A 16,313-nucleotide genomic window follows, 5' to 3' on the forward strand; every position below is an offset into this window, starting at 1 on the left:
AATTTAATTTTTTTTTTCCTTCAACCCAATTCAAGGCCCATACGTATTTTACTTCAACCCAATTCAGAAGGGTGGGATTTTGAAGGCGGGTTTGGGGTGCTGTGGGGGGTTTTCTTTTTTGGGTTCACATACTGCTCTGAGTGCTCCCCCAGTTTATATTCAGAAGGGTGGGATTGGGGTGTTGTAGGGGATTTGGCAGGTGGGTAGTGGTTGATTTAGGTGGTAGTGAGAGGCGTCTGAAGGTTTTTTTTTTTTTTTTCTTTCTCATACTGAAATATTATATACATTATTTATTTATATATTATATATATTTATATGTTTCAGTATGGTATGGTTATGTCGTTGTAATGATATTGAATACCAATACTTTACCAAAAAATTTCGGTTCGGTATAATACCGTGCCATTACCGATTGGCACAAAAAGTTTGCCACAAAATCAGTATGGTACAGTAGGCAATTCGGTTGATACGGTAATTTGGCAAAAAAATCTACCCCTAGATGGTAATATGCCATAGTCAGGGAGTTTTATTTACATTTGGCTAATAGCCAAAATGGTCCCTAAGATTTGTATAACTCATCACTTTGGTCCCTAACATTTCAAATCAATAAAAGTGGTCTTTGAGATTGTCCACCATCCATCATTTTGATCCTTCCATTAAAAACTCTGTTAAGTGTCCCGGAGCTCTTGGCCGGAAGTTTGGGCAATTTTCAAAGCTTTGTAACTCAATCGTTTCTTAACCAAATTCGACCCATAATATATCAAAATGAAGATAGGAAAGTATAGAATATGATTATACCTATTTGGAAGCCCAATGGTTGCCTGAGATGGCCAGAAAATAGCCTCAAAGTTGACTGGTCCAAGGGAAAATTTGAAAACTCGCAGGAAATTGGGTAAACTTTAAACATTCATAACTTCTTCAATACTCAACGAAATCAGGTGATTCAAAAACAAAAACCATACTTCTCGTTGAGACAAAGAGAATGGTACCTTTTTAGATGGCTAAATCATGTGGGTTGGCTGGAAAACAGCTCGAAAGTGGCTGTCTTGGTCTCGAGTTAGCCACTTTCGAGCCGTTTTCCGGCCAAAACAAGGCGATTTAGCCGTCTAAAAAGGTACCATTCTCTTCATCTCGTTGCGATTTAGTTTTTGAATCACTTGATTTCGTTGAGTATTAAAGAAGTTATGAACGTTTAAAGTTTAACCAGTTTTCAGCAAGTTTTCTAGTTTTCCCTCGGACCAGTCAACTTTGAGGCTATTTTCTGGCAATCACTGGCAGCCATTGGGCTTCCAAATAGGTGTAATCTTATTCTACACTTTCCTATCTTTATTTTGATATATTATGGGTCGAATTTGGTTAAGAAACGATTGAGTTACGAAGCTTTGAAAATTGCCCAAACTTCCGGCCAAGAGCTCTAGGGACACTTAATGGAGTTTTTAACGGAAGGACTAAAATGATGGATGGTGGACAATCTCAGGGACCACTTTTATTGATTTTGAAATGTTAGGGACCAAAGTGTTGAATTATGCAAATCTCAAGGACCATTTTGGATATTTAGCCTTTACATTTGTGTTATAGATGACAAAAATTGGGGATGTTAGTACGTCATTCTCAAGGATTGTTTTTGAAGCTATGGTATTTTCTTCTAAAACTGTACAAAGCTCAAAAATTAAGATTTGTTCCACTAAAGACACTCATATGTGTAACTCCATTAGTGGTGCCTCTTTCGTTTTGTACAACAATGTTGAACTGAAGATGCCCTTTGCTTCTAAGAGAGTCAGTCGTACCTTGAGTTGGAAGTGGTGTGGTGGAGCGCAGTCCTTTTCTTTGAGTTGTTGAAATTCCCACTGCCTCAACAAATTCTTTTTTTTTCTTGCACGGATAGAGATAGAGGTCGAGATACCCACAACACCATGACAATTCAATAAGGGAGCCAACTTCGTCCCTGAACTCAAGTCTTCCCCTTGACCTGTGTATCATATCAAGGGAAGGGGGATCGACGGGACCAGACTTTACACCTTGTTGATGCACAAAATCAGCGAGGACTTTGGTACAACAGAAAGTGTTAAGTTTGTGACCATCGCTAGATTACTCTGGTCACTATTATGGATAAATATGTAAATGGATAGAGATAGGGAAGCAAACACAAGATGTACGTGGTTCACCCAGATTGGCTACGTCCACGGAGTAGAGGAGTTCTCATTAATTGTGAAGGGTTTACACAAGTACATAGGTTCAAGCTCTCCTTTAGTGAGTACAAGTGAATGATTTAGTACAAATGACATTCAGAAATATTGTGAGAGAATGATCTCTATTTATAGAAGAGAGTTTCTAGTTTCATTCTCACATTAACACGTCATGTTCACTGTTCTAAAAATCCCCGCCTAGCGCCGCCTAGGCGCTAGGCCTCAGCCCACTGCCTAGACCACCTAGGCACCCGCCTAACCCGCCTAGGTTGCAACTCACTTAGACAGAAAATACATAACTTTCATTTTGCATTTTGTTTTTTTCCAATAAATTGTAAGAGACTTGTTGCATACTTGAATGAACAAACATTATATCCTTATTTCACATGTTTTTATTATGTTCCAATACTTCATGATATATATGCATTCTATTTTGTAGTTTATGATGAAAATATATATATTTCAAGTAGAAGCAGACACTTATTTACATGAAATATGATAGATTTACTTAAATTCGCCTAGTCCGCCTAGGCGCCCGCCTAGCCGCTAGGCCCCAGCTCGCCGCCCGACTAACGCCTAGCGACTTTTAGAACCTTTGTCATGTTATGATTGGCTTCTGATGTTGACACGTGTCGTGCTATGATTGGCTTCTAATGTCGACACGTGTCGCGTTGTGATTGGCCTCCTGGTTGGAGGGAAACTCTTATGGGTCATTGACGATATAACGTTGACTGGTGCTCAGTAGTTTCGGGATTGATCAAGTATGGTACAAACACACCTCTTCCTTGCCAATTGGCATTTTCTTCGTATGATTGTGTACCCAAAAATCATTGATAACTAAAAGCAGTAGAAAAGTGGAGAAAAAGAAAATCAAATCCTTAAAACTCAAAAGTGTAATTGTATCAGTATCAATGTGACTCATTGTTGTCCTCAATGCGTTGCGGTCATTTGAAATGCTATCATGGTTATATATGCACATTGTCTTGCGTTTTTTTTCCTTCATATTTTCAAATTCGAATGATCAACAAAGAATTATAGTTTGAAAGTTTCCACTGATGCTGTCAAGATTAAAGATGCATAGCATATTGTGTTCTTAAGATTTCCGTGTGTAGTATATCTGGGTGTATATGGACAGCCAAAAGAGCAACACATAAGGATTCAACATTAGAATAGCTTTTTGTTTTCTCACAATCATTTTTCATTCTTTTCTTTTCTTTTACAAATTAAATATATAGTAGTTCATAGTTGTATGTTTATTATTTAGCATGTAAGTAATACATATTAAATTTAATACATTGTTCACGTATCTTTTCTAGATATTTCATAATTGGGAAGTAATAAGGAATGCGACATCCCTACATAACGTGGTCAAAAAGTCTGTCGAAGATACTAAATCAGGAAGTTCAATTTCGACAGAGCCTAATGCTTTTTCGCAACGAACAATTTCGTCTTGTACTTGTGTGAGTATTTGGGATACCGATTTGTCATTATCTTTGATCCCTCGCATTGAGAAAGCGAAACCGTTTACCGCAAAATCATATGAATATGCACATTGTTTTATTGCTTCAAATCCTTTAACAATACCTTTGCCGGTGGTGTTGAGCGCATTGACAAAGAAAGCTTTGCTTTGTTGTGCATTTGTTAGTGCTAATTTAACAATGGTTGTATCAAGATCTTTGAGATTAGATGCTGATCAAGGTATTATCTTTCCAAAGAGATTTTACTCATTGATTGTAGTTGTAACCGAATCAGTCTTGGGTTTGCTTGCAAACACTACTAATTAATGAAGACGTTGTTGCATTTGCAATTGATGTTGGAGACGATGAGAGACATAAGAGCAAAGATGCAATGAAAGTTACATATCCGATTGAGGAGTCCATTGCTCAAGGTGTATGTTTCTGAAATTGATGCTAAAGTGATTGCAAATTATTTGTTTGATTTAAGCAATGGATGAATGGAGATCATATTTATAGGTAAAGAAACCCATTTCTTTTGACGTGTTTAGTTTTATGTTCCTTTAGTTTTTGCTTTCTCCCTTACGTACTAACCAATAACGCATTGGATGCAAACCACCTAACCTATTCTAGTTTAGTTAACCAACTCATTTCTAGAAACTACAACATAACCAAAAGTGATGCATGCTTATCAAAAGGATTTTTTTCATTACATCGCAAGGATTAATTTAAGCCATTTCATTTTTTTTTTACAAATTCATCTACATCCATATTTACTTATCAATATATATGATACGCTAGGAGATTTAAGAAAGGGATGTGATATCCACACACCCCATTTTACTTCTCACACACCTTTTTAATTTTCGGCCATCGGATCGGATGAATTGAAGAAGATCAACGGACATGAATTATCAAGAGGTGTGTGAGAAGTAAAATGGGGTGTGTGGATAGCACACCCCTTTAAGAAATTCAAATTGATAGTGTTAGAGGAGTCTCTTTTAGCCTATTTCATCTTGTTCGGTTAGCAGGTTGGAAGACTCGAGCCCTATTAAGCGCGATTATGCTAGGCGGCCTACGGGTGTGGGACATGGACTCCTTACTCAGAAGTCAAATGCAATCTAGCTTTTGGAAAATTTATGCAACTTAAGAGTTGCGGGTTATAACATTCAACCATGGGCTTTATGCCATCTGAAGGAAAAGAACCTAAAGGGGGATGCGGAAATCAATCGAGGGAGCATAATCAAGACATTTTGTGTTTGATTTCCAAACATATTCCGTTCACACCTATGTTTTAAACATCGCTATGCTGTTATCGAGCGTTGGGTAGGGTCCTAATTGGTGGCCTAGGGATTTTTATTTTATTTTATTTCTTTATTTTTTTTTATCTTAGTTAAATTTATTATATGACATATAAATAAGTGCATATTTATATTTAAAACAAACAAACAAATAAATAAAAACTATACTAGTAATGGGGAAACATAACTGGCAGAATATAATTAAATTATAAAGTACTACCATTTGTTGACAACATCAATAAATCAATAAATAAAAACTATACTAGTAATGGGGAAACATAACTGGCAGAATATAATTAAATTATAAAGTACTTTGACAAAAAAAAAATTATAAAGTACTACAATTTGTTGACAACATCAAATAACCATAACAAAGAGCGACGAACACATCACATTCTTGGTTTATTTATTTATTTTTTGTCTAAGAGAGAGTGAGTCAAGACTCAAAGTCAATTAAAAAAAAACAAGACAATCACCTTTTCTACCTAGGCCCACATAGACGTCATACCTGATTTTTTAACTGATTAGTATTTAATTGTGGTGTTGGCCAACTGTATAGACCGTTTTTTAGAACATCGATTCACACTGCTTTCACCATCTATCCTTCGCCTTTTCTTCATTAGTCATTAGACCACGTATTTTTCATCAATCTATAGAATTAAAAAAAAATTAAAAACTTAAAACGAATTGGTTAACAAACTACTCTTAAGCTTTAATTTTTGCATACGAATAAATTGGATGACATATGATACCTATCTAAAAATGAAGGCGGCTTTGTGATTATTTAATTATGCCAAATTTCATTTGTAGCCATAAAAAGAAATTGACAAATTGAACTTGGGTTCTTTACATTTTGTATTAGGTATCGAAAGTCATGTGAGAAGCCTCAAAATAACCAACCCAACATCCAATTTAATACACGCTTAAGAAAAGCAAAAGCAAAAACCAATTTCCCAGTCCTCAATCATTTATCAAGCATACTAATACAATCAAACAAAAGCACTTCATCATTTATCAAAATTGAATCACTTTTGACCAACTGAGCATGTGGCTCAATTCTGGCAAATCTCCTTTGGCTTGTATAAGCCAAACCACACCAGTAATAACTTTAGTCAAACGAACAGTTTACCATGCAACGTTTATAGGACATGGTTGCCTGTTGAGAGACTATTCATTCAAGAAGATGAAGATGGAAAAAAAAATTGTTAAGAAAATTGATTTATGAGTGTTGGACCATACTCTATTTGCTTCGATCTGGGTTTGCTACAATCTCTTCATCGGTATCTTCAAATGCAAAGGTCTCTTCACTGTATCCACTTGTGGTATCACTTGGATCATGCAAAATAGAAAGAGATTAAAGCATTAGTTCTATCTAGTAATGAAAAAAAAGTTTATCCCAGTGATTTTTTTAAGAGAGCAGCCTCTTAGGTTTTTTGTTGGTTTAGAGGTGAAAAGAGCTTTTCTGATTGGTTCCCTTTGTCATTTCTTTGAACTTGAACTACTATCAGTTGGAGAGGTTGGTAGAGATTTCTTGATGAGAGTGGTGGTGTGGAGGGTGGCATTTCATGAACAATATGCTTCTACGCAGGGTTACTTATTGCTTCATCACCGTTGTTGTGTGAAGGGCGAGTTTGTGCTTGATCCTTGAAAACAGCTTGGATGAGTAAGTCATTTCAGCTAGTGTCATTTTTAAGTTTGAGTTGAACAAATTTGACTTGATCTTTTGCTCGGAGCATTTCTTGTGGTAATTCTTTTTGTTTTTGGTCATAAAAACCTTTGTCGATAAGTAATTCTTCACATGTATTCCAAATATTTCTTCGGCTGATTTTCCAACAATGATGGCATTGGTTTCGTCTATGCCATGGAGAAAGGTCATCGGTGATGCTAATTTTCCCAAGTGTCGAATTAATCATGTGGTTGACGATTGGATCCACAGTTAAAGTTCATCGGTGATGCTAATTCCTCCCAACCGCCCTTTTACAACTACATTGCCCTTCTGTGGCACATATCTTACTGACAATAGTTCCTATTTGTGCGGCTTAAACAATTTCGACGTATCTATTAACGGATGGGAACTTTAACGAAAAGCACCCAGTACTGTTCACTTTAACGAAAAACCACATTTTTTACACTAAAAAGTCAATCCTGGTACTATTCACTTTACCCTTTATTTTGTCCTTATCATTAAAACTCAAAGTTTTCAAGCCCTTTTCATTAGTTTTCCTTTAACGGATTCTAACGGTAGAGGGTAATATGAGACACAAATTTAGATTTCAAGAGAATGAAGTGACAATTTGAATTTCAGATAGTTATGTGAGGCTCGAATTGAATTTCAAGAATGTAGATGTGATTAAGCCAATTCATTAACTATTCTTGACCGCAACCATTCTTCTTCTTCTTCTTTTTTTATTTTTATTTTTTTTTCTTCTGATAATTTTCCTTTTCTAAGTCATGTTCTCCTAGATTCTAAGGTTCAAAGAAATCGTGGTTACCCACCATTCGATCTTAATTCAATGGTAGATGAAAAAGTACAACAAAAAAGTTAAATGACGATCTACCGTTAAATTAAGTTCGAACAGTAAGTGACAACTATTTCTTTGAACCCTGAGGTCCAAAGAGACTTTCCATTTCTACAATTTTTATGTTTAATTTGTACTTAGTTAAACCCGCTGCACCATATATCCCTATCAAATATATTGCCAAGTCAACTGTCTGATCATTCTTTAGAGTTTATCTTTAGTAGTCCGGACTACTGAGTAGTCTAGCTTTTTATCCATAAAATTGGCAAGACAAAATAGTATTTCCTCAATTCATTCATTCATGATCGTTCATTTCTACTATCGAGTAGTTCGTACCATTGAAAAAAAATGGCGTAATTTATTAGAACAATAGTTTCATTTTCAATATATCTTTTCAAAAACCGCAATTTGACACGGGGTTCTGGCATGCTAACTATCGACGATTTCCTTTTCTTAATCTCTCGATATTTCTGCTCCAAAACAGACAGGGAGCAATTCGCAATTCGCATATACTGCAAGAAAAAATATATGTTGTAGGAAATATAACAAACACTCCAAGCTCTCATATACTAAGTAGGTTAGAACAGAAGAATTGCTACCTCTAGTTTCCCATGAACACTTAGAAAACCGCCTGATACATGACGGAACAGAAAGCATCGACGCCACTTCACACTGCTGTAAATACATCAGTTACTTGATCACTATGTTGGCTGGATTTTGATTATGCTACTTGCTTTCTCTTTTTCCTTCAAATAAATGAATGGCCGCCTAGCACGCACAGCCTCCCCCTTGCTGCTCTGCTTGGGATGAGTTAACAGTCGCCCTTAGGTTTACATCGACCATGTCTTCCTGTTTTGTGGAAGAAAGGGTCTCCATCCCTGGCAATGCGGCCGCAATTTTACGGAACAGAGGCTGCAATTTTGCAATTGTAGTAGTCAAACAAAAATGTGGGAAACCAAGAATACTTGTATCAGAAGAAATCACGCTAAATAAGTTAAGATGATTATCATGTCAATGTAGTAGAAAAATCCTCCTGGGAAACATACCTCAAATAAAATTGATCAGTAATTTATTTATCTTTACCTTGATGTTAAATCCTGCTTTTGCACTAGTTTCAATGAACATGACTCCGAACTCACGAGATTTTGAATCTCCTTCCTCTATCGAGACTTGCCTGTTTGATCAACAAAACCATATAGTCGGAACAATTTTAAAAATTTTAAAAATTAAAACAAACGAACTACTTAGTATTGTTTAAGTGACTGGATAAACTCAACAAATCACTCCATACGTCTATTCCATATGCATTGTAAAAAAGCAAGAATTGTATTGTATTCAAAATACAACATCGAATGGTGGCCTGGATATCTTATCGTCTTAGAAAGATTGAATGGTAATGGTTCACTTGCAGAAGAAACACCTATATGGACCGTGTAGGTTTTGGTTCTGTACATATGTCCAAGTGCTTAAGATGGACTGAAGCTAAAATTGTTTAATCAGCACAAGTACAACATTACTGTTTGCAAAATGAAGGGGAAGGGAATAATTTTAGCCCTCACCTTTTATCAACAAGATCAGTCTTGTTCCCCACAAGCACGATGATGACATCAGTCCCCCGTTCTGTCCGTACTTCCTCAATCCACTTATTGGTGTTCAGAAATGACTGTCTATCTGCATGTGACGGTTCAGCCAGGAGTTTAGAAAACAAAATGTCTGTATGAGGAGTAGAAAGTAAGGGTAAATGATGAATTGATCAACAAGTTTAATGCTCCATGTTGTAAGGGCTGTGCAATGAGAAAAGAGCGCCCACATACATGGATGTGCAACCGCACAGAGGCAGAAGGAAAGAAAGTTGGTTTTTCTGTGTATCTGATTTCCAACCATCCAATTTTTTTTAACACCGAAACAAAATTGTTTAGTGTTTACCAACTAAGAGGCTTGGTCATGACAAACGAGCTTTATAGCTTTCCGGGTGAAACTGAATTCAGATTGAATGAGGAAACTTTTGAATTGACTATATGATTCTAAAAAACCCAACTTCTCTTGATCAATACTCACTGGCTACATCATAGACGATTACAGCAACAGAAGAATCCCTGATATAGCTTGGAATCAGACTCCTAAACCTTTCTTGCCCTGCAGTATCCCTGTAAAGTAACAATACCATGGTTCAGGAAAATAAAGACCCTAAACAAACATATTATGTACATCATGTAAACAAACACAAACTAACAAAGCAACGAGTGAGTTACATTAACAAGCCCTAACATTTTCTTCACCAAATACTCATAGAAAGAAACACGAAATAGGACAATATATTTGCTTGTCAACTTAGACGTACCTACGCATTTAGAGTCAAGCAACAAAAACCACTATGATCAGGTCTTATCAGGTGTGCAGGAAACAAAACATTACAACTGGACGGCGGTATAAAGGAAAAAACAAACATCTAATTTTGAAGAAAGCACTAATTCGTTACAAATGGGGACTTGTGTCATTCTTAACACGGTTTCCATTCACTTATTTGGCTCCAAAGGATGCAGCACAATCAAGATCTTAACCATTGTCATCCCTATCTCTCCCTCACGCAGAGCAACATCCAATACATCAAAATTACTCTTATAAACAAATTAAAACACTACAAAGACACACTTATTCGTATCGTAATGTGTACGTATGGATGGCACGCAATCACATCGCAATCGACAAACAATCGGATCAGCCTCAAACAAATTGACATGTACATTATTTTGATTACAATCAACGTCCCCCTAATTAACTAAATAGTCATTTATTTAATCAACCCATAAATCACAATCTTAATTCCAAAATCAACCGTAAATTACAAAGGAATCTGTACCAGAGCTGCAAACGAACTGTCCGATCTTCAAGGTACATCGTTTTTGACAGAAAATCGATTCCAATCGTAGCCTGCAAGCAAATAAAAACAACATTACACTAAAATATATATATATATAAAAAAACTGATCGATCGATCGATTGTTTGAGACGAAGACGAACAAAATGGAAAACTGAAAAATTGGGAATTGACCTGATAAGTGGTGTCGAATTTGTCGTACATGAAGCGGGTGATGATGCTGGTTTTGCCGACGGACTGATCGCCGAGGAAGACGAGCTTGTATTTGGCCAGAGGGGATACCGTCGCCATTTTCAAGATTGATTTGATTAATTTTGTTTCAGCGCCCTCGATTCGTTTTCGTTTTCTTCCGACTGCTTTTTTGGATCTGAATCCAAAAAATTGACTCTGCGTTATGTTTTTTTTCGATTTTTTGAGTTGAACGTGTTTATATACGGAGGCGAGTGGAAACCGCCAACCACGACGAAACCGGCAAAAGTCAGTAATCTTTTATATTTTGTTTACTGCCCGAATTTGCCCTCATCTCTTTTAGATTTACGTACCTACCCATCACCACTCAATGACTGTTAACCACTCTAAAAACTCTTGCGAACACGCGACATGAGGTGCAAGGTAAACGTTCTTGCAACCATGCGACTAATAATTAATCATTTGAGTGTGTCATGCCTCTTGTTTTAGTTATGTAAGAAATTTTTTATCTTAAAGGATGCATTTCAAATTCTACTTCGTTTAGAATTGTGTATATTCGACATTTTCGAGTGTTGCATTGTTTATCTCTACTCGAGAAGAGATTCTTCTGTTCAATGGTGAAACTACGGTCATGAGAAATTGTGGGACCAGAAAAAGGGTTTGGTGAGCTTGAAAATAAAGAAGATAGAGCATGTGTGATTAAGCGTCTGTTGTTGTATTGTTGAAGTGAGATTGTGTGATGACGTCCCACTTCCCCTTTCACCTGCATTGAAAAAGCAATGAAGATTCACCAACTCAAATGGGGTGGCACCGGACTATTCACATATCGGCACTAAAGTCTAAAGAAATGCCAACAAAATGTTGGCCTTTTCGTGCATATACCTTCAATTTCTTTAGCTCAAAGAGAAAAGGTGATGTATATTTTACACCAAACTGCATGTGTGCATGTGCATGAACGAGTCGCAAAGACTCGCAACGTGCAAACACGACGTTGTCCATGGAAGTAGGATCTCAAATTAAGATCCAACATTGAAAAGGAGCAATAAGCTTGAATGCTGCTTTGTAAATTAAGCTAAGCTTTTGAAAAACCAATGAGACCCAGCATCTAACAATCTAACAATATAATGTGCCAAACCTAGCATTTTTTAAAACTAAACAAAATTAATAAAGGAGAAATTAGCAGAACCCTTTAAGGTTAATCAGCATCTCTGCCTCTTACCGATAAGGTCTATAGTAAGGGTGGTCACGGTTAGGTTGGACATAAAAAATATAACCAAATCAATTAGCAGTTAACGGTTCAATTTGATTTGGTTTGACTAATACCACTATTGAAACCAAACCAAATCAACTATTGTTAATCAATTTGGTTCAGTTGGTTTAAGCCCATTCCAACACGACAATAAAAGACGTCCAAAATTTGAAGAGTGCTAATGTAATTTTTCTAAACATCCATACATCACACACATCCTATCCGATGATGGTACCAATAATAGGGTGTGGTAGTGCCAATATTAGGGTATGGTGGTTAAGGTAGAGGTAGCAGTGCTAGTGGTGGTTGGGGTGTAGAGGTAGTAGTGATGGTGGTGGCAGTGGAGACATTGTTGGGTTGGTGGTTGCAAAGATGGTGGTGGTGATGGTGGTGATGGTAGCAATGGTGGTGCTGGTGGTTGCAGTCGTAGGTGGTGGCGACTATGGCAGTGGTGGGGGTAGTAATGGTGAGGGTAGCTACATCGATGGTGATAGTGGGGTGTGGTGGTTAGGATGCATATCTAAGGTAACAATGATATTAGGGGAGACGCCAACCACGACGGTGGTGGTGACAATTATGGCAGCGGCGGCAGCAACGATGGTGGTGGTAATGCAAGTGGTTGCGGTGCAGTGGTTGTGGTAATGATTGTGGTGGTGGCGGTGGTGATGATAATAGTGTGGTGGTGTCAGATTAGTGGTTATAGTAGTAGGCATTGCCAATCACTTTGTTCTCCAAAGGAAATTTTTTTCGTAGAATGATGTATAATGTCATTTTAAACACTAATAAGGCTATATGAGGAATTTAAAGTATTCATAAAATGCTCACTCTATTGTTTATGAAAGAAGCTTTTAAAAGCAATCTACAAACTGCTTTTAAAAATTGTTGTTTGGAGGCCATTGTTTTTAATATATGCCGACAATTTATTTTTTTACAAAACACTTTTTTTCTTATTAAATAACTTTAAAGTAAAACACTTTTTGGTGAAAAGGTAAAACAATTATAATAATAGTTTGTGTAACTTTAAATTAATTAAAATTATAGAAAAGTAGTTTGATCAAATCTCTAAGACTATCTCAAACTCTTGGGGTAAAACCTAAAATTTAGGTTTTCAATTGACCCAATCCTTCCCTAATGGTTGGTCCTAAACTAACTCAATCATTCTCCAACATTTAGGTTTAAAGTAACCAAATCTTTCTTCAATGGTTAAAACCTAAAAGCCTTAGATATTTGGTCTAAGAAATTCAAAAACCAAGCATCTAGATCAAAAAATAAATGCACACTTTTTTTAACTCCTTACACATTTTAGTTTAATTTTGGTTGTTCTTTTCGTTTGATTTGTTCTATCTAAAGGCAAAAAATAAAGAGAGGTTGTGTTAAAATTTAAAATAAGTGTGTGAAAATCACCTTTCAAATACTCAATGTGAAGGGTCTATTTTATCTTACTATACAATCAGGGAAGTGTTATTGGCATTCTAAAAATCTCATTCTACACTCCTCACAAGTGTATTTTTCTTTCCTAATATAGAAAGTTTGGAGTGTAGAATGAGATTTTTGGAGTGCTAATAACAATTCCCTACAATTATGGTTAAAGACTAATGAATTTAGTATATAAAAAAAAATTCAATTAATTCAACATCTGAAATAACATAAACCCTCACCCTATCTTTGCAACCCTTGTTACATTCGTGTTAAAGCCCTTAACCACTCTTCTTCTTACCATAATAACCCTAACTATATTAAAGACACTTTTGGAGTGAATAACAAGGTAACAAACTATTCTTTACGAACAGAGGGTCGGTTTGAAGTTTTGGAACCTCCCGCATGAGTCGACTTTTTGAGTTTCGTTTTTTTTTTTTCACTCATTTGGTTGTGTGGTAATTGCGAATAGAGGTGACATTTTCTACCCAATCCGTTAACCCGACCCGATCCAATCTAACCCGTTAAAATTAATATTTGGATGAATGCTTAGCAGGTTGGGTCGTTAACGGATGGACTCGTTAATCATCCGTTATTTTATGGATTATTCCGATCTACTCGCGAACCTATTAACACCCGTTAGTTGATGATATATGTAATTTCATTAAAAGAAAAACTAATCTCAATTTCCTTCTGAGATCCATACTCCTCCCGCGGTCACTCCTCCCTCTTCCGAGCAAACTCAACCTCCGCGTGGTGGTGCAAGCAGGGATGAAATCAGATATCTGTATGGATGGGGGCATCCATTTCTGTTTTCCTCCAAATAGAATCATTGTTGGCGAAGTCAGACATATTAATACTATAGGATTCATATGTAATTTAGAGAATTCTTAGAATAAAAATTTATAAATTAGTAGTAAAATTCAAAATTATAATGCCCAAAACGAATTAATGAAGTATACTCATATATATATATATATAATACTTTGTGGAGTGAAGTTTTTATGTCGAATTCCGATACTTGATTAGTTGAACTCCAACTGTTATGAAACTCCCAATTTTAATTGAGTTTGGTTGAAAGGGAGGAGGAGAAGAACATGGAGAAGACGAGAACAAAAAATTGCTTTGTGGTGGTGGGGATCAGTTTTGGGGGGATTAGGGACCTAGGTTAGGAAACGGGGGATCCATAACTATTAATTATTATTTTAGTTGTCATCACGTGGTCCATCTCTGACTATTTAAAAAAAAGATAATAATAAAAATGACTTGAAAATTTTAAGTTTTAACGATGAAGACAAGATAAAAGGTAAAGTGAATAGTACCAGAATTGACTTTTTAGTGTAAAAATGTGGTTTTTTGTTAAAATGAACAGTACCGTGAGTTTTTTGTTAAAGTTCCATTTTTTTAAATTGTAGTTTAATTAGAGCTGATAACTTGGATGTAAAATTGTACACTTTTTTTTTCTAAAAAAACTACCCCCCTAGGCCTATAGTATCTTTATTCATGTGTGCAAGAACCTAACTCATGACCCAACCACCATTCTCATCGTTTGTGGCTCTTTACCACACAATTCCGCCATCTTTTCTTATAGCAGCTGAAGCACCACCACTCGAACATGATATGAAATGTAATAAGTGATTGGCTTAATCACTTAGTAGAGGTTAAGATGGGAGTTTAGTTGTTAATTAGATAATTAGTAGAAGTGTCATATGGCATTAGTGGAATTGTGGAGTTGTATTAAAGGCTCACTTGGAGCTTGTGGGACTAACAGTTATTTGAATTAAAAAAATATTTTTACATAAAAATATTGGGAGCTCAGCTTCCTCTTCCTCCTTCTTTCGCCATTGTTCCATTCCAATTCTCTAAGCTACTTGCAGGTTTGAGATAAGGTATCTAAGGTTGATCCATATCATTGGTATCAGCCTTCTGTGACACACCCCAACCCGGAATGTCCACTAGGACTCCGAATCAAGCTGTGCTGGCCGACACATGGAAGGTGACAAAGCCATAAAGTGTGATGTTGTGGAAAATTGTGAATAAATTTAAACCTAAAAGTGCCTAATTACCAGAGTGCACTGGTGAGCTGGAATGAACCCAATTCACACGTGATGTTAGAGCATAAGCAAGTATAGAAAAGTGATGTAAGAATCGTACCCTCGAAATAGTCTCCAATACTAAGAATCGTTGCGAGTCTTTGGTGATGATAAAACTCAGCTAATAATACCTGGATGGTGAAGACAAGATAAGGGTGGTGTCCCTGTAAGTAAAATACTAATAGAGAACATATAAAACATGTAATCACTAGCTACAACACCTGTATAATTTCCAGACCTAGAATATAAAATATACATCTTTATATACGTATATTGATTCAAGTCTTGCTTCACATATTTATAATCGTATGTTAACTTATCGTATATTCATCACGTCTACTAGCTCATCACGTATTCACCACATATATTAGCTCATCACATATATTCATTATATATAATAGCGTGTAAGTCGAAGTCACCTCTAGTGACCTATACGACATATTCATATCTCATCACATATCTCATCAATCATGGCTAGCATATAATAGTCGGAGTCACCTCTAGTGACCTATACTACATATTCATATCTCATCACATATCTCATCAATCATGGCTAGCATATAATAGTCGGAGTCACCTCTAGTGACCTATACGACATATTAATATCTCATCATATATCTCATCAGTTATGGCTAGCATATAATAGTCGGAGTCACCTCTAGTGACCTATACGACATATTAATATCTTATCACATATCTCATCAGTCAAACTAATACCCTATACTTGCTTGAGTTTACCTAAACTTACCTGAACTTACCTGAACTTACCCGAGTGTCCTGCATTCACCTTTACACTTCAAAGCGTTCACAGCACCACAATTATATATATATACACACACACATATGCAAACAATTCAACTCATCGATTAAGCATTATTCAATAGGCATAGCATTTTTAAAGTATAAATCCTTTAATTGCATTTTCTGGGAAACATCAAGCGTATATATACATACCTAAAACCAAAAGCCCACACACATTGTTCAGTTCCTTAAACAAGGCTAGGGTCTCGATTATTTAATTTCATTTC

At 36.1% G+C, this 16,313-nt stretch overlaps 1 protein-coding gene across 1 annotated transcript; it reads right to left on the reverse strand.

Moving 5' to 3' along the window:
- Positions 1 to 7,951: 7,951 nt before the first annotated feature.
- LOC126605863 (ras-related protein RABH1e) lies at positions 7,952 to 10,757 on the reverse strand. The gene is made up of 6 exons (XM_050273317.1): positions 10,513 to 10,757; positions 10,321 to 10,391; positions 9,519 to 9,607; positions 9,020 to 9,131; positions 8,544 to 8,634; positions 7,952 to 8,372 (listed from the first exon to the last, which is right to left on the reverse strand). The coding sequence occupies exons 1-6, from the start codon at positions 10,627 to 10,629 to the stop codon at positions 8,229 to 8,231; spliced, it is 624 nt and encodes a 207-aa protein (XP_050129274.1). The 5' UTR covers positions 10,630 to 10,757; the 3' UTR covers positions 7,952 to 8,228.
- Positions 10,758 to 16,313: the final 5,556 nt, after the last annotated feature.

This window comes from Malus sylvestris, chromosome 15, assembly GCF_916048215.2.
Source record: "Malus sylvestris chromosome 15, drMalSylv7.2, whole genome shotgun sequence".
Classification (NCBI taxonomy): domain Eukaryota; kingdom Viridiplantae; phylum Streptophyta; class Magnoliopsida; order Rosales; family Rosaceae; genus Malus; species Malus sylvestris.